Genomic DNA, 24380 nt, shown 5'->3' on the forward strand with positions numbered 1-24380 from the left:
TCAGCTTGCAACAGCCTTTGTTTGGGTGCAACATCCTTGCATCAAAGACATTAAAAATGTGGTCCTTAGGGMCTGCTTATTTTAGCTCAGCAGGGAAGATGCTAAAAACTTTTTCTCTGGTGTTTAGCCGGAGATTTGCTTCAAGCTTCAAGCCTATCCTGTGCTACTGAATTATCTTTGGTTCAGAATTCTTCCGAGTAACTGCATAACCATCTTGTTCTCAACTAGTTTGAAGCATTCCTCTAGATCTTGAATCTGTCCTCTTTTCTCACACTAAGCAGATTTTGAAAGGACTGTTATAGTTTTATAACAGAATCTGGTCTCAGCATTAGCAAACTCCCCCAAAGCAGACAATATTGCAATATCTATAAACATCAGCCATTGAGTGCCGATAGCACTAATACGATGGTAGATTAACAATCAATTCATTAACTTTGAAGAATGTAAAACAAGAACACAAGAAAGCTGATCTAAATAGTATGAAAAAACAGAATAAATATATCATCAGCTATGAGCTCAGCTAAAGACTACAAAAAAAATGTCTRAATGATAGCGTTGCTGAAAAATTAATAAATTCATAGATAAACCTCTAGTATCTTTTGTAATTCAGCAAATGCTACTTTTAATATCCTACTTATTGTGCCATCTATCTCATCTGTCTAATATGGTATGTGGAAAATTATTATCTTTAATGGTTTTTGATGTTTCCATGCACAGACTCAGACTGTAGTATATATGGATTGACTAACACCTGCAGATACAGGAATTGCTTCAAAACTTTTAATTTTCCCATACAAAAGAAACCCTTGTGCCCTTTTACAAGTCATCCATCCCGTAAGCCCTGATGCATCAAAAAGCCTTTTCCAACAAGGTCAGCGTCATGCTCCAAACTGAAAGTCCTTTAATAACTCCTGCCATTCTCCAGTATTATGAGACTTCAAGTGGACTAAACTCTATTTACTCKGTTATTTCACACGTGCTGCTACCAGAACACTCAGTGCACTTTATACTTGGTGTTATTCCTGCCCTAGTATTTTGCCTGAAGTATCAGCATCACATATGACAGCCCTCTGAGCCTTRCTGGTATCTGCTATTGGTCATTCAKTATAAGGTTTTCCAAATTAAAGTAGTAAATTTCCAAGCTAGGTCCACTGTCTCTCATTTGAAATGGTAGAAGAAACCTCCAGTGATATATTCTGGTATGCATAATATTCTATCACTGATTTTAAAATCTATAGTTTAAATTGGCTAGCACTAAAAATGATTGGGAAAATGACTGCAAGTTTTTCTGWCCACAGCTGAGAGGCAAAATTCAAATACACAGCAGAAAATTAAATAGGAAACCTGCAGGAAGTCTTTGCATCTCATATGAAAGGCAGGTATTAGGAAACAATGTTCCCTCCAATGCTTTTAAGAATAGTTATATAAGGGGCAAAGTATTTCCAAGGCAACTGCTATGCAAAGACAGACAATCTGGGATTCATGGACAGCCTTATTTACACATATGTAATGGCAGTCCATAAATAGGCTGAAAGGCCMAAAATAATTCAAATAAATTCTACACAGCCATCACTTCAAATTACAGCTTTTAGTTTCTGKTTTTTTGTCAACTGCATCTATACAAAGCGAGTCCAATGCAATGACATTATTTTGTGCCATATTTGCATATGCAAAAAACATGTCTACAAAATCAGTACAGTTACGTTTATCTCCATTCAAAAAAGTGTTTTAAACAATGTGAAAACTGCAGGGGTTAGTTCTCTTGCTTGTACAATAACAGAAACTATACCTTTGGGAGAAGCTGGATTGCTTGGAGTATTCTCTGTCTGTGCCCAGAGTTAAGGATTCCTATTTCCAAGAGATCCTGGTCCTCCATCACGTTGCTTCCCTAAAAATGGGAAAAAAAAGGTGGAATAAAAATGAAAAATTTAACAGATGCTTTCAACAGCCTGAAACAGACCCTTCTGTCACATTTAAAAGAGAACACTTTTCTTAACTTATAGGATCTGACAGGAGGAACAAATTACTGATGATTGCATTCATTTTCACAAWGAAAATGTATGGTGGAAGGAGCATGAACCCATGGACAATCACTGTACTGCTGGCAGCACTGCCGGTGGAGAAATTTTAGCTCTTACTCAAGCCAAATACCAGATGTGAACATTCTTTCATTTGACTGGAATGAAGGACATGACTACAAAAATGTTCAGAAACTCTCTGTTCTTTTCAATTCACCTCCTAACTCACCTAGCTATGTATGACGTTCATTTTTCTCCAGATTGAAAAAAATTCAACCCAGAATAAGATGAGGAGAGTGGATGAAGATAAAATTATTTAGTTCATTGATAACAAAACAATGAAGAAAGGGACAAGTATCAAAAAAGCCTATGCAGTTTCCATCCCCCTAAATTTCACTGCAACGGTTCAATCCTAACTTGTCAMTGCTTTTATCTTTCTGCTCGTGGGCAGGTCAAGTAGTTCCAGACATTCAAACAGCTGAAAAAGACCATATGTTCAAATAATACACAACATAATTGCCCAGAAAAGTTCATGAAATAAACCTCCACAATTCAAGCTTTAGGAGTTGTTTGCAGTAGGAGCTACACAAGCAGGATAATACAATTCCTAAATTCAAGAACTCTGACACAACATAGTAAGTTCAGCATTTGAAGGTCAATGATCTAATGAGCTCACAGCAACTATTGGAAGCACAAAAGTGGCACAAAAGGTAAATTGCAGCCAGGGGTCAAGTCAGGATTGTTGGCAATCTTTTATTCTTTTCTTACCTCTTCATTTCAGACAAAAACTCAGTTTTTGTTTAAATGTATCTAATTTTTAAAAGGCTTGTAACTACTACAGTTGAAAACAAAACCTGAATAAACAGATGATGTGTCTTGRTCTCTTAGCCCTGTTGGAGTCTCATGACACTAACTGGCTAGAAAGAAGAATTTTTATTTGTACTCATTTAATTTGATCATGAAATAGGCTTTATGCAAGCAAATCCATGAAAACTTCATCTCTGCTTTTCCATTTGCTCCTTCTAACTTAGCACAGCTTTTAYGAAGCAGCAAAATGAAAAGCAAATAGGCTCATAACAGAACATGCTTAAATACTTTGCTGAGTCAGGGCTTAGTAAAGGATATGATTTATTTCTGAATATAAAATCTCCTGTCCCAAAGCAGCATGGATTTATTTCAAAAATCACACTGGAATATGCAACACTTCCCTCTGTTCAGCTGCTAAATCTTCACTCTTTTCAGATGGACTGATTAGTTTACAGGTGTACCCTTGAGGACTCTCAAGTGTTAGTCCATGGAGCACACTGTAAAAACTAGGTGATGTCTTTTTAAGGGAATCTTGGAAGACTTGCAAAGCTATTATATTTTAAATCATGTTTTACAGTAAGTGGTATGATTTAAGACTGCAAGCCTGCAAATCACACCCTGAAACACTCTGTGTGCAGCATTCAGAACAGGGCAGGCAGAAACCTGTTCTACAAGGAGAAGCTGTGCAATGATGCCCGTTTAAGTAGATCCCCTGGTGTAGGAGTATGTGCAGCACAGGCTGTGCAAACAGTGATAGTGATGAGGTAGGGGTAATATCTCCCTGGCAAACACGTAAAAAATACAATTTCCCCTTTCTGCCTTTCTCTTTTAAATAACCAAAAGGAGGCTGTAAACTTACAGGAGAAACTCTTCAACAAAGCCATCCATTTTGGGCTGGATTCTCCAGCTGCTGGCAATGGCTAGCACAAATTGATTTAAGGAAACCGAGCCAACTGAGAATCCAGTCTAAAACAAAGGCCTTACACTTCCATTCATTTTAATAAATGTTTACAGMTATTGCTTTCACTTTATTTCACTGTTTTTTAGATTTCACCTTCATTACTGCATGATGTTTACACACAATCATGGTGTACTCATCATTGTTTACTTGTGCCAGTAATGCTGGCACACAGCTTCAAATACAGCAATGTTTAAAACTCAATAAAATAAACAGGCACAGGAAAAAWCCTATATTTGCATATAGTTGCTGCATAGCAGAGAAAGCATTATTTTATTAATTTTTTGCTATTGTTTTTTCCTTATATATTACTTAATGTATTTTTTTCAAAGTATGTCAAGGTTACAAGTGCAAATACTTAAAAGTCAGGAGAGCCTGGAATTCATGTTGATTTCTCGTTCCCAGTCTAATAAGGCAAAAACTTTGTCTTTCAATGTGCCCAGGTTTTAGAGCTTTTGCTGTGTCACCATTAAGCATCAAGGCAGCAGACACTCATCCTTCCTGTAAAACTGATTTGTCTTCTGCCATGGAGCTAAAACAACTTTACACCTTTCTGCAATAGCAAACCAGGAAAATTTAGATACTTTGTATCATCCATTATTGCTTAGCACAGATGAATAGACTCATAGTAGTAGAAAGCTGCTGTTTGGTTTGCAGAAATAGCTGTGAGGAGAAAGAAAGAGTCTATCCTCCACAGTCCTATCTCCCTAGTATCTGCTCCCATTGGCCCTTTTTCCCTGGTTTTTTTTTGGTTTTTTTTTTTTTTTTTTTTTTTTTTTTTTTTTTTTTTTTTTTTTTTTTTTTTTTTTTTTTTTTACCTGATTACTGCTCTTGAGCTCCTCCAGTCTCCTTTCAGAAACTCCTACACAGAGATTGAAGAAAACCTAACTTCTTTCTGCAGCCAAGTAGATACAGGGATACAAGGGGAGAAATTCCCTCCCTCTGTTATAAGCTGGGCCAAATGTAACCTCAATTAACTTTACAGAGATGACATGGTGAATGCAATTAAAATGAATATGAATACAAGACTGTCTTGTTTCATTATTTCATCCTTAAAAACAGTTGAGCTAAAACATTCACCAAAAAGACATCATCCTAGTAGACACCTAGAGAATTTGAGTCTAAAGATTTAACTTTTATATCCTTACATACAAAACAGATATTATAACAAGACACACAGGACAGCAATCTCTACTGAGCTTATTATGCTTTCTGTAATGAAAACGTAAGAGACTTTGGGATAGGGTAGTTTCTACAGTTTATAGAAAAACTTACTTGGAAGGAAAACTTGGAATTGAAGCCATAAGAATACATCAAAATTGCTTTATACAAGGACATTCAGATCGCATTCACTTCAGTTTACAGTGTTCAAATTCCTGTCTTGTTAATCCATAATAGGCTTATGAACTGGAAAGATCCTGCTTCTGAAATTCCAGTTAGGAAAGAGTCTATCTGAAACCCTCCACCCCCCGGATTTTTGGTTCTGCACAACTCCCAGGATCATCATCTTTTTCCCTGTACGTGCACACAGGAAGCCAATCTCCTGAGTAAGAAGGCAGTAGTTTCACAGAACAGTTGGGCTCAAGAACGAAGGAAAAACAACTCTGCATGTGGGAGACTGCAGGCATATGAAAAACAACATAATTTTTAAAACCCAGAAATTTTGCCAAATTCTGAGATAGTTCCTATAAATAAGTTCAGAACAAAATGCATAATGATACCTTATGATACAAAGATGTATTTATCCAGGTTGTTCAATACAAAATCACCTCTGGCATTCTCCACCTAAATACAGTCTTCCCCAAAAGTTCTGGATTAGAGTTAAGCACCCATATGCATTCTACCTCCTGCAGCAACAAAGGAACTTTGAAGATTTGTCCCTGAAGATAATAAAATATGGTGATTAAAAGAACATATCAGAATGGCAGTATGACTGGAATGTTTCCCATTCCTCCTTTTGTACCAATGTTTTTAATCTTCCTTCATATATTTTCTGTGCTGGAGAACTATCATGAAAAATTCCAATGTCTGCTTCTGTCACCTAAGTAAAATGGTACAGAAGCTTTAAAATAGCGGGCAGATGTATCACCAGACTTATCTGAAAATTCAGCCACAGAAGTTGGAAGAGATGAGCTGTGGGGAACAAAAATTCTGACTGGAAAAAGAGAACAAACTGATTTTGCATTTAAAGCTTTCTTTCTCCCCTGCAAAGGAAAAAGACAGTTACATAAGAAATAGAAGATTTGGGGGACTTTGGGCTATAGGCTGGTAACACAAACTTAACCAGTTCTTTCTGTGTTCACCTGGCTCAGCAGAGGAGGAAAGGTAGTAAATCTGGTGCCTAAAGCTGTGTAAGAGCTGCTGCTCAACAGACTGAGCTGAAGTCATTTCCGGCGCAGCCATTGTTGAGACCAAGGTCAGCTGGAGATACCAAGTGCTATTGGAGGTAGCAACTACTTCTGGTAACATTTTATGTCTCTGATATACTGGAAACTAGTTTGACAAAGAACAGGATTGGTGTGGGTAAGGGAAGGATGACTTCTGAGGTGAGTACAGGGTTGATGGGGCAGCAGTGGTGATTGCATCACTCCCAATGTRCAGGGAGCACTTCACACTCTTTTGACCCTCCCAGCCATCCCCGTAGCAATCTGCTGCATCATCAACATAAAGAGATCAGAAGGGACTCTGAGGAGCTCGTACAGGTGGCATCTAGCACACAGCAGTGGGTAGGATGATGGTGTGTGTGTGACAGACAAGGTCTAGTGGGTGTTTGAAGTGCCTTGCCAATGTCTCTGCCAAAGGGAATTGCACTGAGCTGCACCCTGGCTGGCTGAGACCTGGCACTGCCAGGGCACAGCTGGGGCATTGCAGTGGGCTTGGGCCTCCTCATACTTCAGCTTACAGGGCTGCTGGAAATATGAGTTGGCACAGAAAATAAAGTCTGCTGGGTTGAACACTCAGCTGCAGCACCCGAGAGCACCATCATTCCTGTCACTCAGATAAGAGAGGTGGGAGCAGGGCAGGAGCAGACGGGAATTCTTCCATTACACATGGTTGGAGACTGAAGTCAGAGACAGAAAACTGAGATCAACAGCACCAAAGAACTCTACACTTCCTTACTCCTGCCATCCCAAATGCATGACTGGGAAGGAAGGGAGAAGGTATCTGGTAGCAATGGGAACAAGGACTGTTAAAAAACACATCCTCAACAGCTCATTTAAACCAGCCTCCTCARTCTGAATTGCTTTGTTTCTTATCCACCTAACCATAATATCCTTCCAAACTGTATTCCCTTGAAATAGTTGACATCTAAACTGTCCTCTGGCTGGGAAGAAATAAAAGACATCTCACAATGCAGTTAAACACACACTGAATAACCTAGACTTTTCTTTTTCATCATATAAATCATATACCAAAAGGTTTTTTTCAACACAACACAGTTTTCCCACAAGATAATATAATTTATTTCTTAGAGACTTGCAAGAAATTACTAGATAAATGTAGCTTTCAGTAATGACCATTTCTTTTTTTTTTTTTTTTAGTGCAAAAATTTCAGGCTATGTATCACACATTTAATTTCCAAACAAGAACTGGCAAATGATCAGAATTTAGGAAGCTTCATTATAAGTGAAAAGGTTGCCTCTCACAAGTATTTCCACTGTTAACATGAAAACAAGATCTGTAAGAATGATTACTGAGTTAAATGCCCAACTTGTAGTTTCAGTTAAAAAAGGTTTATCAGATTCCTGAAAATACTGTAGACATTATTTAATGTAAAAAACTGACAAGATTAAGTTAGAAAAATCCCCTCGGATGCACAGAATTTTGTCTTGGGAGAAAGAGATTGATTATAAAATATGTTAGGAAGAAAGGACTGAGCAGGTTGCAAAATAATCATTTTATAACATTCTTCCAAAATTAATTTACTGCAAAACTACTGATACTAATTCTCAATCCTCACCTTGCTCTATTGCCAGTCTTTACATTTATGACTTTCTTAGCAATTATAAACCCACAAAATCAGAGAAAGCTGGAAGAAAATTTTCCATGTTAACGTCATTTAGTCAGAAAATAATAACAAACTACTACTGAAAAGTTAACAAAAAAAAAAAAAAAGGCCATTTCACTCATAGATAAGGGTGGGGTGACAGAACTTCAGTGTACAAATTTGCAACCTGCATGAAAAGTGGTGATGTAAGCAGGGCCACTTTAAAAAGGAGTCCCAACAGATCTGAGGCCCATAAGACTTAGTTTTTAAAGATCTGTCTCTGGTTCACTTTCATCTCTTCCAGAAATTAACCTGAAACAACCAGTGCCATCAAAAGCTTTTCAAATATTGACATTCAAATGATCATATAGTCACAGACCATTCAGACTACAGGAACAGTTAATTAAAGTATAGTGATAATTAAACAATRCTGATAGCTGGGACAAGGATCCTTGTAAAAAGAGTTTCTGCTATTTTTATCCCTCCTTCTTGTAGCACTGATTTGTTACAACCAACACAATTGTCACACACAAATTAGCCACATGGATAAGGTGGCAATTGAAAAAACTACTTCTGATGTCACAGTTTGCCCACTTAATTACTAATGCTGTGGACCTAACTCTGCCTACCCATTTAGTCATAACAATTCAATAATATAATTATTAATACTTACCTAAATTACATCTTAATATCTTGAATATATATTGTGAAGATAATTTCACTTCGTTTGAGTAATAAAAATTCCAGAGAGTCTATATTGTACCATTATTCAGATTACTTGCTATAAATGTTGCTTGGCTTAGATGCTAAATTTCTCAAAGGACCCACTTTAAAAATCAATATTACTGTGAGCTAATTAACAGACTTCTAAATTCTCAGAAAAATATTCCTTTCTCCAATAAGTGCGCAAGGCTGTAGAGTGCAGAAAGGGGCAAAAATGGTATTTTCAGACATAACAAGAATGTTAAATACCTACTCTGCATGCAACATGGAATTTTAACCAGCTAACACTGTTGATAATATAATAAATAAAGAGGTGATAATAAAATAACAAAGTTTTGTAATAAAATAAGATGGTGATTGCGGCCAGCCAACATGCCTCCAACTAAGAGCAAATGGTGCCTGAAAAATCTGGCAGCCTTCTGGAATGTGGGTACAGCACTGGTGGTTAAGGGAGGGACAAGTGATGTCCTCTACCCGAATTTTGCACAGCATTTGACACTGACAACATCCTTAACTCTAAACTGAAGAGACATGGACTTGACAGATGTGCCTYTCAGTGGGTAAGGAATTGGCTGGACAGTTGTATTCAGAGTTGTGGTCAATAGCTCAGTATCCAAGTGGAGAGCAGGGACGAGTGGTGTCCTCAGAGATTGCCGCTGGTTCTGACACTGTTTAACATCTTTTTTCAGCACCATGGACAGCAGCATTCAGTGCGCCCTCAGCAAGTTTGTCAACAACGCAGTCGACACGGAGGGAAGAGACGCCATTCGGGGGGACCTCGACTGCCTTGAGAGGTGGGCTCATATGAACTTCATGAAGTTCAACAAGGCCAGGGGCAAGGCCCTGAACGTGGGTCAGGGAAATCCCAAGCACAAATACAGGCTGGGCAGCGAAGGGATTGAGTCTCCCTGATGAGAAGGGTTTGGTTGACATGACCTGSCAACGTGCACTCACAACCCAGAAAGCCAACCATACCCGCGGCTSCATCAAAACAATTGTGGTCAGCAGGTCAAGGGAGGTGAATCTGCCCTTCTACTCTGAAGTTGTGAGACACCCACTTGAAGTGTTGCATCCAGCTCTGAAACCCTTAGCACAAGAAGGACACAGACCTCCAGTCCAGAGGAGCRTCATGTTTATGATCATAGGGCTTCTATTAAAGAAAGCTAAGAGAGTTAGGATTGTTCAGCCTGGAGAAMAACTATGTGATCTTTAAGGTCCCTTCCAACCCAACCTGCTGTATAATTCTGTAATTCTGTGATTCTATGAAATGTAAAAACTCAGTTCACCTCTCAGAKTGCCATGCAGAAGTATTGCCTTCCCCATATTTTTATCAACCCTAGTCATGTTTTTTAAAATGTGAGCCCATCTTCACCCCAGAGAGCCCAAAATGCAGAGTCAAAGTTTCTAAAATTCTAGGCAGGATCTACATCTTAAAAATAGGCTATTCCCAGAAAAGGCCTGTCAAATAACAGCAAGGAAAACATGCCCAAGAAAATACATAAGCTTTCACACATTTACACCCTGAAGTTATGACTGACATCTTCAACTGCCTGCAACTGAACCCTGCTCACACTGGTGGTTTTACCTTTGGGCTATCTGGTGCTCAAGCTCTATGTTCTGAGCAGACAGAGCAGCTAGGAAATCACGCCAGTCCTCTGTGGGAGTCTAGAAAGTAGGTCTTCCTCTGAGATACCATGAGAGCTTAATCTGCTAAGGAAGTCTCAGAGAATGCCCAAGGCAGAAACACAGGAGCACAGCATGAATTGGCTGCTGCTCTTCCTTAAAATATGTCAGAAGGAGGAAGAATGGCTTTATCTTTCTTTCTCAAAGCACAGCCCACCTGTTAGAGGATTCATGCAGAAAGTGGCAGATCAGATTTACCTGTTGTTCTCATATTCAAATTTCCTAAAAAGAGAGCAAACTGCGCAACAGCTGTTAGAAAAGGGAACTCTGGGGTTGAAGAGGAATTGTTCATTGGTCCTGCTGAAACTAAATTGTTATGAGGTTTAGTCAGTAGGCCAGAAAGGAATATTATCCTTTAGACCAGTGACAGCTGGCTGTGGTAAATCAATCTTATTTGCTGTTTCTAAAATATTTCTAATCTATATCCAGTGAAGGAAAAAAAAAGCAGAAAAAAAGCTAAAAATTCATTACTTTCGATTTCTTTCAACCAAGTATYCTAACTTCTAAGCTACAGGCTCATGCTTGTGTTGTAATTTAAAAGAAAACAATGATTCAGATGTCCTTATCCAAAGGGGTGACTTGCATGTCAAGATCCAGGGACAAGAAATCCAGCATGTAAGTGGTTTCTAGTATAGAGATGCAAAGAGAGGCAAAACTTTCAGATATAATTCCTGCTTTGGAGCATCTCACTGGCTTCCTCTGCTTAACATTGCAAACCCCTTTTCTACTTGCCTTTCTCTTCCTGTTAAATTGTGCATGATCTTGGTTGCCTAATTCAGTTGTAGACATCCTGCTCCCAGAAACAGGAACTCTACAGTCAAACACTGTGATGCTCACAAATCACTGAAACTCACTGTGTTTTTATTATGGCCTTGGAAGCCTCGCTTGGCTGTTTTTTAGTCCACTCTGTGTGCTGCAAAATGAAGGCACTGCCTAACTTTCAGGTGTCCAAACCATTTTCCAGACCTAGCTGCTAGTAACTGGACGTTGTTAGCTTGACTGAAACTGCTGGTGTGTTTAATATTACTAAATACAATAAAACATGAAGCAGCTCCCAAAAATGGGAAATACTGGAAAATGAATGGCTTTCTATGCATCACTGATTTGTTATGTTTAAATGTATTTCACAGTCCACCATGTTGTTTTTGATATGTATCTGTGCAGCAAGGGTAAAAGGTAAGAAACATTGGAAGCTAATAAGAAAATGGAATATACTGCCTTTCTCTAGCTGAGTGTATTTACTTTGCCTGCCAAATATAGTTGTTATATTGAGAACAATTTTAACATATTCTTACAGATTTTGTTTGCTAAGGCAAGCAGAAAGGATAGCAGGATTGAATAAGGTTTTGTCATCTCCCACTGCACATAAATATCTTTCACATGTGATTTTTCTTATACAAACCTCTGTGATTTATTTCCACAGTATGTATAGAGATATTACTAGCCCAATCCCTGAGGCCCAAGAGCTAAGTGRAGACGGTCTCCATTTTCCTCAAACCCTTTCTAAAAATAAGAGAACATTTGATTAAGGGTTGACATTTTTCTTTTCCTCCTTTGCTTGTTCTTGTAATTCATTTCACATGGGAAGTGGGCTGTGTTTTTCTTATCCCTTCCAACTCAGCAGCCAGGAGGCTGGCTTTGCGGGCCCACTCCCGTCTCCACGGCAACCAGCGATCGCTGTGATGCGATCCCATGCGCTTTGTGTCACTGCACAGCGCTATTGTTCTCCAGGAACCATTTGGGAGAGGCATGTCAATATTCCCACAAAGGAGTGTAGATTATCGTTCCGCTGGTCACCCTGCGGAATCGCCTCAGGATGTGCTTCACTTCCTGAAGTGACTTCAGGAGTGACTGATTTGCACCGTGAAGCCTCTGCTCAACAGACCCTGCTCCTCAGAAACATTGCAGGGAATCTGAATTGAGGCTGCAGCTCAGAAGCATCAGTGTGACCACACCGGGTGACACCAAAGGTTTCCCTAATTCGTTGGTTCAGTGTTTCTGCTAGCGGTCAAAACTGCCCAGAACAGGAAAGTATATCAATTATTTATCTTATGTATAGTTTTTTTTCACCATCATCTCTGGGCTAATTTAAAATTAAGCCCATGGGCATTTAGCTACACCAGAGACTGAGCGACATGAATACATATATATATATATATATATATATATATATATAGGTATGTATATATATACAGCAGGCGGAAGACCTGATTTTCCTAAATACAAATCTACCATAAATTTGAATGGATACATGAGACTGAGCAGCTCTTTAGCATTTGGGTAGGCAAAACATGCCTACACTGAAACTTGTGAAGATCATGGAAGAAAGGATATTTAGAATCATCCCCCTGCACTTGGCACTGTTGAGGCACACCTCAAACCCTAWGTCCAGTTTTCAGCCCTTCACTACAGGAAAGACACTGAAGAGCTGGAGCATGTCCAGAGAAGGGCCATGGAGCTGTTGGAGGGGCTGGAGCACAAATCTGATGAGGAACAGCTGAGGAAGCTGGGGATGTTTAGCCTGCAGAAAAGATTTCTCAAGGGGTTCTTACTGCTCTCTACAACCACTGGAAAGGAGGCTGTAGCCAGGTGGGAGTCAGTCTCTTCTAYGTTACAAGCAATAGGACAAGAGGAAATGTTCAAGTTACATCAGGGGAGGTTTAGATTGTACATGAGGAAAAATTCCTTCATTAAAAGGGTGGCCAGGCATTAGAGCAGACTGCACAACGAAGAGATGAGCACTCACACTTCACGATCCCTGGAGGTATTTAGAAGTCACGTGGATGGGGCAGGAACATCATTTAGCAGTGGACTTGGCAGTGCTGGGGTAATGGTTGGACCTGATGACCTCAAGAGTCTTTTCACATGAAATGATTTTACAGAGTCATAATGACAGACTGGTTYGGGTCAGGAAGAATCTTCAAAGATTCCTGTTCCTGTCATGGGCAGGGACAATTTTCATGTCACTCAAAATCCCTTTCTACTTGATGAATGAATCCAAAAAATGAGAGAAACACCTTCCCTTTATGTTAACTTCATATAAAGATTAAAGGCTTCATTTTGGAAAACARCTAGGTAGCCGCTGATGTGTAAGAAGTGCAAGGAGTGATTGACTACATTTCTTAGTGTTTCATTTTCAATTCCTGACAACATATCTGTAATATTAAACTGTACCATTTCATATAACATGGTCTTGCTGCATCATGGATAATACAGCCACTGTCACCAGAATCCATAAAAAAATAAATGGCTGCCACTTTGTAGCTGCTGACTGGATCTCATATAAAAGATTAACTACCACAGGCTTCARAATAGTTTGCCCACAAATTTTAGGTATCTTGCCATTGAAAACTAACATTTATAAATCCAAAACATAAAAATAAACAAGAACATCCAAAAACCAAACAAATGCAAAATCAGATTTCTGGCTGAATAAACCAGATAGGAAATTGTCTACTTTCTGTTCCTTTTYCCCCTTCATATCTGTTTCTTTTCCCTGTGCAACTTATTCCCATTCCACATATTTTATTAAGAAATAGTTCTGATACCATGACCTTTCTTTCTGTACACATTCTCTCCTTTATTTACACCTTTTTATTCTTTTGCAAATGTTCTTGTACTGTTTACCTCAGATACAACACAAAAACAGTAATCAGACTAACTACCACAATTCAGTGTTTTCTAGCTACACCTGAGTAGCTAGAAGTTACAAATACTCACACAAGACACCATTTTTACACCAGTCCATAAATCAGTTGCAAATACAATGGCAGGCATAATCYCTTATTACCAGTGAATACAAGGGAAAAAGGATTCCACCCAGCTGAAGAAGTTTGTTCAGAGAAATGAACTAYATAACTTGTGTTCAGACGAAGCAAGTACTGGCTGTGAAACCTAAAGTCATACATTGGTCTCATACACACAGTCCTAGCATTTTGATACAGCCCTCTGAGCTCTCCATCCTGCCTAACAAACARTGTTTGTCTTCAAGAGTCTTCTATATAAAGGTAAACTTGTTCTGATTTTGTCTCAAAGGGCTGATTATTCTTCTCACGACATACTGCATTTTCTTAAAAATCTGAATTAACGTGTTCCAAACTAATGAGAAGACAGTTTGATCTACTCTTTAGGTAGAATTAACAGTACACAAACCAATTCAGTTGCAAAATGCTGTGGAAGGATTTTGCAACCTTGCTACACAGCTGATTTTCAAGGTGTTGAGATATTTACTGTCAAAGTCCATAAATCTGGCACTCTAGTACTTCATTCCCACAGTCACAAGGAAACCTTCATGCAAGCCAGTCCACCTTGTCTGGCACCCTTCTTCCTGATGCTATTGTGATGAGYGATCCCACCAATCATTTTCTACACAAGGATACTGCATTCAACAACTAAAATTCAGGGATCCTTTGGGGTCTCCTTCTATCCTAATTGAAGACAAGTGTTTTACTGACACTTTACACATTTTTCTGTGAACTAGCTTTCTCTAATTTAACTTTTCTTTGCAATTAAAAAGTGCTCCTAATAGTCTGGTGAACACTCGTGAGTTTCCCTTGACCCTTGTGCCTCTAATATTTGGTTCAAGCAGACCAGTGCTAACAACAAATTGGACAATACAACTGATCCTATTGTTCTCCTGATCTAGCAAGACAAGATGGTGAGAGACTGTGACTTTACTTGATATAAGTTCTAGATTTCAGTACACCTTCCTAAAAGGAAAAGTYACTGCAATGAATAAAACAGACAAAACAGGAGTTACTAATCCCTACTACACATAATAGGAATGTCACGAAGCYACAAAATACCAGACTGCAGATTGTTCAACACCAGCTAATCACCCATCACCCCAGGTTACATATCCCACATGGCACTAAACACACAGCATAATTTAAATTTTGAATAATCCTAAGAATTCAGTAGAGGAGGATGGATGGTATTTGGAAAATAAAGCAGCTGATATTTCTTTTTTTAGCCTTTATCATTCCCTGTGTGGGTCCATGCCTTATATTTAGTTTCCCATTGAAGACCTCACCAATAAGAATGACTCACTTTCTTCAGACTTTTTTTAGACATTCATTGAAATAATATTAGACAGCTCCAAACAACGAATTAATGTATTTTATATGATTCTATTAAAGAAAGGTGGCATTTTAATACCCATTATACAGATAAAGGATTAAAGTAGAAAAAATTAGGGCTAGAATTAAAAAAAAAAAACCCAATATATTAGTTCTCAACACCTTAAAGCAGGGATTTCTTTCTTCCATTTCAGTAAGGACTTAGTCTCYATCTACATAGGTATTCAAACTGCAGTTATASTCAGTTTTTGGTGTGARCACTCACACTTCAGCAGATCAAAAYCTGCTTCCTCCCTTCCATGTGTATTAAAAGATTTTGAGGGCATCAGTTTTATCAGACAAGTTTGTCACCATTTGTAGCTAGCTGTCCAGGTAAATAAGAAGCCTGAGATATCCTGGAAAATGGAGAAATTGGAAAAATATGGAATTACAAAGCATGCTGGAAAGCACGACCAACTCTCTGCAAGAAGTCATCTTAAGCCCAGCCAAGGAAACCAGTTTTCACTCAGGACCAGCTCTGTAGGGTTCTAGGTGTGAGTGACAAGAACATCACTGTGTAAACCATCCAGTTAAATGTTCTACTGCTTTTWAAATCAAGTTAAAATGTTTTAAGTCAGTAAATGAACATGGATGTAAAGCAGATACCCTCTGTCCCCTCTTTGTTTTCTGTTATTCCACCCTCTTTCTTTCCCTCCCTTCTTTCCACCTTCCTTTGCATTGGAGACCAAAAAAGGACAAATGGTAACTCCTACATAGAAAAGAAGAAATGGAGAAAAGGAGGACATGGGGAGAACAAGAAGAGTCAGCCTGCAGGAATGGTGAGGCAGAGAGAGATCTCGGAAACCAAACAYATTTTGGGGGAAAGGCTCAGAACAGAGAAACTCAGAAATAAAAAGAAAGGAAGAGTAGTACCCAGAGAGCTCCAGGGGAGACAAGAGGARTGTTAAGAAATAGTTTCTGCCATGAGTTTGGTTTTTGGAACAAAATGCRTGACTTAAAGATTAAAGCAATGATAAATTGCATTTAGGTAGCTCACACACAGAAAAATGCTCCTGAYTAATTTTGTTTAATTATGAAATTAATTATTAAATATTTTTTTTGCTATTCTGCACTACTTTGAGCTCAAGTACAATCCTTGCCACTGAATTAATTCAGAATTTTTCTGAAGATACTCAGGRAGATTCCTCAGATAATCTGGCTACCTCTGACTCTCTGCTGAGGCAGCGTGCATCCCAGCTACAGGTACTTGGAAATCAGGCTATCAAAGGTTAGATGCAAGCAGTTAATTGTCCCTAAGGTAGCTCACAATACACAGATATTTCTATACCAGGATCCTCTCTTGATTTCATATATGTAGGCCAGCAAAGTTATGTAATTTCTTAGCTAGATAAGGGAATAGAGAAGCATTTTCTCCAAACTCATAATCCAAATCAAAAGCTGACCTCAGAGAAGATCCTCAGATATATTGTCCTATAGATCCTCCATGGACCAGGCTGCTTCTGCATATGTCAGCAAGGTTCTCTTTATTCTCTTCTCCCCTGAGTCTCCATTTCTTATTTTTGAACAATGAGAGAAATCAGAATGTTTTTTTAAACAAACACATACTTGAAGCAGAGTTAAGAGACAGAGGGAAATCAACCATACAAGCAAAAATAGCAGACTTTTCTGACAAAAAGCTTGATATTACTGAGAATCATAGATTTGTCTGTATGTGGGTTTTTTGGAATATTCCACTCTTGCTGCAGAAAGTTATTTTTCTGAGCAGAAAGTGAAGATCTACTATTTCTAGAGGCAATAAAACAAGTACTTAAAAAATCAGAATGTCAGGAAATAAAAAGTTCATGGACAGAATAGACACATTTCCAAATTCCAAGGGAGATGGAAAACAAAATAAAATAACTTGCATTGTCAATTTGTAATTCCTTTCTGGCAACATGAGGGATGCCTGGGGAGTTCAGAGAAGCTAGCAGGGCTATAATATTCATACTATATTTAAAAATGGATCAAGGCTAAAAACCAGCTCAGTATTGTGCAATCTTTTATCCTAATGCAGCATARCAGCCAAGAACTGCTATTTCTTTACAAACGCCATCTTAACTTACTTCAAGAAGTGGCCTCTGTATGTGATTAAAAGAGGAGCTATTTGGAGAGAGCAAACCTGAAGAAGTGAAAAAGCTGTTGAAGAGTGTGGCTGCTGAAGAACAGAAACTATCAATCATTTCAGAGATTTAAGAGCTGTAACCAGCTGCAACAAAAAAACCCATATTTTTTCTTTGTGTAWGCTGTAAGATACCAGGGAATAACTTGCAGATTTCTTCCACTTTTTTCTGACTGCAAAGGGGGATTGTGCACAGGGGCCACGCTTTGCCAATTTTTGGCTGCTAACTAGGCATTCAGAGAAAATACCCTTTTTGGTATTTATATTGGAAGGACATTTGATAGGTGTTTGTATGGTATATTTTTATTCATTGTATTCCAGTTTTTAATATTTAGCACTTTTACCCACATAGTAAGTAACCTTATCCCTCCACTTCTGTCACCTTGCTGAATACTTTGGCTTTTATATTTTAAAACTTCCATCTAGATCTAGATCTAGCCTTTGGATCAAAAATCAAATAATTATTATCTAATCAAAGACTTTCAAGGCTAATTTAGARCGGTATGGTACATCTTGTAAATTTAACCCATTGTTGTTCCCATCAATAATGCTATCAAAGCATTCAATTTCCAATAATTCAATAAAATACTTCATAAGAGTAATAAATGTCTGAAATACGAGGTTTGAGTTAAGTCAAGGGCTGTATTTGCAACAAGTGTATATGAAACCCTCGGTTTCATCAGTACTAACCAGTCTAAAGCAAATAGAGTATTGTTGCATGGAGATCTTTTCCCATATGCACAATAATTGGAATTTAATGAGGGACAGCAAAAGATACAGAACAGAACACGTTTCACAGTGAATAAAATGTTTGAAATGTTTAACGTAGTGTTTAAAGACTGCAGATGTAAATTATTTGGGGATTAAAGCAKCATTTGTATTTCTTGTTTTACTGAAAATATATTTCAATCAGGAGTGGGCTCAGAACAAGACCAGAGACCAGGTATGAATTTCATTGTGTGGCCCTGTACTTACAGTGAGCTTTCTGTTAATTCAATCCAGTATGCATATGGGGAATAAAATCACAGTTTAGACATARCAGCTTGCTTTGTCTACACTGAGCCTTTACCTTACTTTTAGCAGACTGAAGACTGTATCTTTTGTCCCATGTAAAATCAAGAATACCAAACTTTCTTATAACTGAACTTGTGCTTAGACCCACGTGAAACACAGGCAGTTTTTGGAGTTGACTTTTGATGCGTTGATGAAGTTCTCAGCTTCCAAAAAATTGTGACTAAAGGGTGTCTAATTGAATATACTAATTTTTAATKCTCTAAAGTTATAATCTGAACTATCATAATTTTATCTTTTCTAACTCTTTATAACCAAGTTTCTAGAATGTAAATGCAAATGAGAAACATKCTCAGATATATAGGTATTTTTTTCTAATATTTCAGATGAACAATGCTACACAAGCATACATCATTGATGAATGAGGAAAAAAAGCAGTTCAGAGGTCTCATTATTGTTTTAAATTATTGTAAGGCTAAGGTTGTAAAATTTAAGCAATGTAGCACTGGAAAAATAAAAACAAGTCTTATTTTAACTGCTAGGTCTTTGAAATATGTGCCTGTGCATATTCAAATCCCAATACACTTAATGAGAAAGGAATTTTGAGGGAAAAAAGTTAGGAAAGAAACCTGTGATTGAAGACTCCATCATAAAGCATATGAATGCAAGGGGTGAAATGAGGTCACCCAGGTACTGTAACTCTCCTGTTCTTTATTTCTGAGCAAGTGCAGTATTTCAGTTTAATGAGTTACCTTTTTGATAATATGCATATGCACAAATGTGAGTGTGCGAGCACGTGTTTGTGAACAGACAGAATGGACAGCATGATGATAAAGGCTGCACAGGTGCCACCTCTTTTGTCATTGCCAAGGTTAAAACAGATGATGGGGTGTTGGTGCCATAAACAATATATGGGCATGGTGTACAGGAGAAGGAAAAAAATTCACCGACATGTGGGAAAACAACAGATTTCCAAACTGAAAGACAGTAAATTTAGGTATCCAGGAAATATAGAAGCAGTCAGGCAAACACTGTACCAGGAACAGCTTGCTTGCATGGCAGTTCTGGTGTATCACTCTAAAACAGCTTTTAAAAGGTAGCTGTGGTTTTACTATCAAAATTAAGCTTGTCTCCCTTGTTGAAATTGTAGTTACTTTTCACAGGAAAAAATTTCTCATCTAAATGATGGGGGGCACAATGTGTTGTACAGTACATCTGTTTCTTTACTGGTTTCTTTAAATAGTTCATGTGCCAACTGCTGAGTTACTTCATTTAGCTTTATTCTCTTCCCATGACATCCCATTGCAACATCCTGTATACTTCCCCATTTTCTCCCATCAGGGTCAGTACTAATGAAAGTAACTATCTGTTGCCAATAACACCATCATACATTCCCTTCTTGATTTAGGCAAAGGCTGTATGGTTGAGGACAAACAGCTCAGGAGATCGGAAATCTGTACTGAGGAAGAATCCTGTGATCTGACACACATATTGGTACTACATTTATATTTTAGTTGTCCCTTAATAATTTATTCATTCTCCAGAAGTTCTCAAAAAAGATTGCTAAAGGATTTGGTATTTTCCTTTTCTTAAAACTCTTAATCAAACATCACCTAAGCTAGATGATTCAGATATTCTAATTAACCAAGCACTCTTGTCTGTTTGCAGTATAACTCTCGCTCCTTCTCTTCCTCCAATTTTTCAGTGGTTTTAATTAATACTATACTTGACTAATTCTTATATTTCATTTTTATGCTAAAAATAAAAATTAATTTTATCTGATTCCAACAGAGGTTTTAACATTTTTAATAGTCCTTTTAGTTACAGCATATTGATAAAAACTTCTCTGAATGTATTCTACTCACATAGTTAATAACATTGCGTTTTCTCTCTTAATTTTTTTCCTTTTTGTATTTTTATTAATTATCTGTTCTTTCACAATGTATTTTCTCTTTAGAGTATTTCTATTTTTTGATCAGTGTTAATACTTGCTCATATAACCACCTGAGTTTTTCCTACATTATCCGGTCTTCTTTCAGAAAGGATAATATGCCCAAGAATCATGTTTATTTCCAGTTACTTGTTTGTGTTCATTAATCTTCACCTGAAAACTCCTTCAGAGTGTCACCATGCCATTATCTGTAATCAAGCTGCTCTGTACTGCTCTGTCCTTTAACTTAGGGAAGCCTGGCATTGTTTGAAATTAATTTATCTACTGTTCCAGATTCCATTTAATTGCTTCTTGTTGGACAGTGTTGTTCTAAACTGGCAATATACACAATTGTACCTACTATGTTGCTTTGAGAATTACTTTCATTCTGTTTTGCTTGGTTTTTTTGTTTTTTTTTTTAATTTAATTTTATTAAAAGGTATTCCCATATGTAATAACTAAGAATGAGCTGCAACTTCTTATTACATACAGGACATCAGTTTTAAAACTGTAAATAGAACTAAAAACTGATTGTCCCGTGAATCTTAAGTTTTTTTACCCTGAAATRTAAAACCCTTAGATTTTCTGCCCTTCTTAATCTTTAACAATTCTGTTACTTTTAACGATGTTTACATATTGTCAGGTTTTCTTTAACTTTCAGCAGTTAACAAGAACATCATACATATCACTCTATACACAAAYATTTTCTAATTCTTGAAGATTTACCATTGTTCTTTTTGGTCAACAAAATCAGCCAGAAGGTTTTAAGCCTCAAATACATAGCAAGATCATTTAACTAGCATTACACCTGTTATGAGTTATTAAAACATCATGCTTCATTTCTCATTATGACAGTTTTCACCCACTTCATCGAACTAATTTTCAGATTACATACTTGCTACTGAATTGTATTTAGGGCCAATAGCCAATTCCTCACATATGTAGCCTCAAAATACAGCTCATCAGTGTTTGTACATCAAAATGAGGCCACCCTCTGCACTGCGCAGGCTTTTAGCTAAAACACACTGTTTAACATTAACATTTAACATATTGTTAGAACAGATGGGACTAATTCCAGTGCTCACGTATCGTACTCACAGATATGCACCATGAAATAGTTCCCCTGTTAGTGGTGACTGCACATGCAATGGCTTCCAATGCCTGCATTTGGCCCTTTGCTCCCAGGGAGATCAGGACTGAGCCCAACACATTGCTGTGCACCCTGGGCAAGCTCTTGTCTCTCACACTGCTGTAGAGTGAGCACAGCAAAGTAGCACATTCACACCAAATGTCACCAACCTGAATGGCAGAGGGCAGTGCAAGGACATTATTCTCAAGGTACTGGCACCTGGATTGTTGACCAGGAGTGCATCCCAAAATCCTGTCTCTCTGCCTTGTTTGTACTACCTTGCATGGAACAACATTTAAATAAAAATGGCCAAATATTCCAGAACCACCAGAGAAACCCTCACCTAAAGATTAAGTGAGCAGAACCTAGGATATGGGCAGATGGACCCATCCCTGATTATACCTTCAAGATACAATTGTTGAGACAGGTTCAGATGAAAACATACTCCCTCTGACTCTCAAGGGATCCACCATACCCAGAATGTCTTAATAAAGCCAACAGTCTGTTTGGAGGTGTGTTCCTTATGAATCAACAGTTAGGTGAAATACACAAAAATGTAATCTCTCTGTCAAGCAATCATTACTGCCAAAATTTTCATTAAATCCTCTGTCAAGTGTAGGATCTGTCCCCAGCCTGCAGTGCTGTGTTTTTCACACACACACACACATACACACACTTTACCTATATAGGTATATAAACATGAAGCAGGTTCCTGTAAACTCCCTTTTCACTGGGGAATGAGCATTGCCTCTCCAGATCTGCATACACTCACACAGGATGATGCAGAAATGCCAGAGAGCTCAAGAGAGAAAGCCAGTGTAAGCTATTATTCGCACATGCAATATTGGGTAGCACAATAAGCCCKTCTGTCTCTTGACTAGCTTGAGGAATACCATGAAAGAAACATTAACAGGAGTATGTGGAATGGGATTATTTGTCAGACCCGCTGCTCTTGCAGGATGACAGGCACAATCTTAAAACTCTGGCACCCACCTGAGCTCTAATTTGCAGTTTCTATAGTAAAAATTCCTACTGGGATGAAAAAGATCTTGAAGCCTCAGGGCTCGATGTTCTGAGGGAGGAGAAACAGCTCTAATAAAAACACTGTGTTTTGTTTTCAGTGAACCCTGTATGGATTCTAGCCCAAACTGAACCATCAAAAATTTTGTGTCTACATTATAGCTTAAGGAGATCTAGTACAAAACCATCAATTCAGCCCAGACAGTAGTTCAGCWGATCAGATGAATCTACTTTCATTTATCCTCAAATAACTACCTAATAGTTATTTAGCCACCCAGCTAAATTGCATTCTATGCTCCATTGGCTTTAATGTCTGATTAGGTGCTTCACTTAGTCACCCACAAAAACGAATTCAGAGTCATCTGAGGTGCTGCAAATGTACATTGCTTGGAATCTGACCAAAGTTCCAGACAGGTATGGCTCTTTTATAGATCCTATACCATAAAGTCAAAGTCTATACAGATGTCTCAGRCATCTCAATTTCAATATGAGAGGAACTGAACTGAGTCCTAAACTACTGACATGTAAACAGACATGCAATTGCCTGCATTTGAGCTTTAAATCTGCCCCATTCTGTTTGGGCTAAGGGAAAAGGCGGCCTGCCTGAGAACCCACAGATGCAAAGGYTGTCAGGTTGAAGGAGAAGAAGACTCAGAAGACACCAGAGTGACAAAATCACTTTACTCATGGAAAAAGCCAAGGCTACACCTGTACTGAGAAGAGCTCCACATTTTTAGTGTTAAAAAACACTGCAGATCTGCAGTACAACTAAAAGCAAGTCCTGGGTGTGAGAGTGAAGTCCACATGAGGGGACTAAAAGTTGTGGTTCCTGGCATATATTCTATATATATATGCAGTAAATCTTAAAAGAAGCTTATTGCAGCCTCAGTGGGACGCACATTCCTCCTACTCTGCTAAAAGTGTGGCTTGCTGCGTATCACCAACTTATCAATGGCCAGTTTTAAGGTTGCCTTTAAAAGTTCTTAATTTCTGGGTAAACTATACACAGACAATGTCACCTAAATCTCAGAATCCAGATGATGCACGAGTATCCTGATGAGTCCCAGCAACAGCCATTATGGGCCTGGAGAGCTCATAGCCTGGGTGCAGCAAAGGTTGAGCTGCTTGTTAAGAGTTGGTTTCTGGAAGTCACCAAAGTCACTACAAACTGGAGCCCTTGWCAAAAATTGGGCTCATTTTCATCACCTGACACATGGTTAATTTAAGAAAGCRTTGGCAGACTGACAGACTCTTTTAGCTTTCATCTATTGCCTAAACCAACATTGACCCATGTATTTTTGGTCAAAAGATCTGGTGGTCTCCTGAAGTGCAGGACTTGGAGCCAATGCACAGACGAATTTTCTTTTAGGTGCATGTCACTCCAAGGAAATAAAATTACTTCTGTTCTCTATACTTGATACAGAGTTTAAGATCCTCAAGAGAGATTAAAGGCAAGAAGAATTACTGTGTATTCCAGAGGAGCAAATTGCAGGAATGACACYAGAGAGAAGAGAGTCTCCAGATAAACTTCAGCTAATTGACCTCCAGAACTAGTAAATGAAAGAMAAGGAACAAAGAAAGAGACAGACAGGAAGGGAGAAAAAAATGTCAAAACTTAAAACTGTATCTGAAGCAATCAGCTAAGGGGAATTGAGATGGTAGACCATGCCTAGCAGTGAGAAACCAGGTAAGTACTTTTGCAGGTAAGTTCACAGGATGAATACAAATACAGAAAATTATTAGAAGGTAAAGACTTGCATATGCAAATAAGTGGAAACTCAAGACATGAAGATTCAGTTTGTAGACATGTCACAAACTGCGTAATCTGAGGTTCATTTCAGCTGCCTAAGCATCAGGGCTCTACAGCTGTCTGAGGA

General features: G+C 38.2%; 1 protein-coding gene across 5 annotated transcripts in view; it reads right to left on the reverse strand.

Annotated features, from left to right (window-relative positions):
- The window catches only part of ANKS1B (ankyrin repeat and sterile alpha motif domain containing 1B), a 404590-nt gene that overhangs the window by 159347 nt on the left and 220863 nt on the right, over positions 1-24380 (reverse strand). For all 5 annotated transcript variants that reach the window (XM_057385963.1, XM_057385955.1, XM_057385930.1 and 2 more), the window contains one exon: positions 1790-1888. In XM_057385963.1, the coding sequence (XP_057241946.1) occupies positions 1790-1888 (99 nt within the window). The remainder of the gene's footprint in view (positions 1-1789; positions 1889-24380) is intronic.

Source organism: Malurus melanocephalus, unplaced genomic scaffold (genome assembly GCF_030028575.1).
Source record: "Malurus melanocephalus ecotype Western Australia unplaced genomic scaffold, MMel_1.1 scaffold_16, whole genome shotgun sequence".
Taxonomy (NCBI): domain Eukaryota; kingdom Metazoa; phylum Chordata; class Aves; order Passeriformes; family Maluridae; genus Malurus; species Malurus melanocephalus.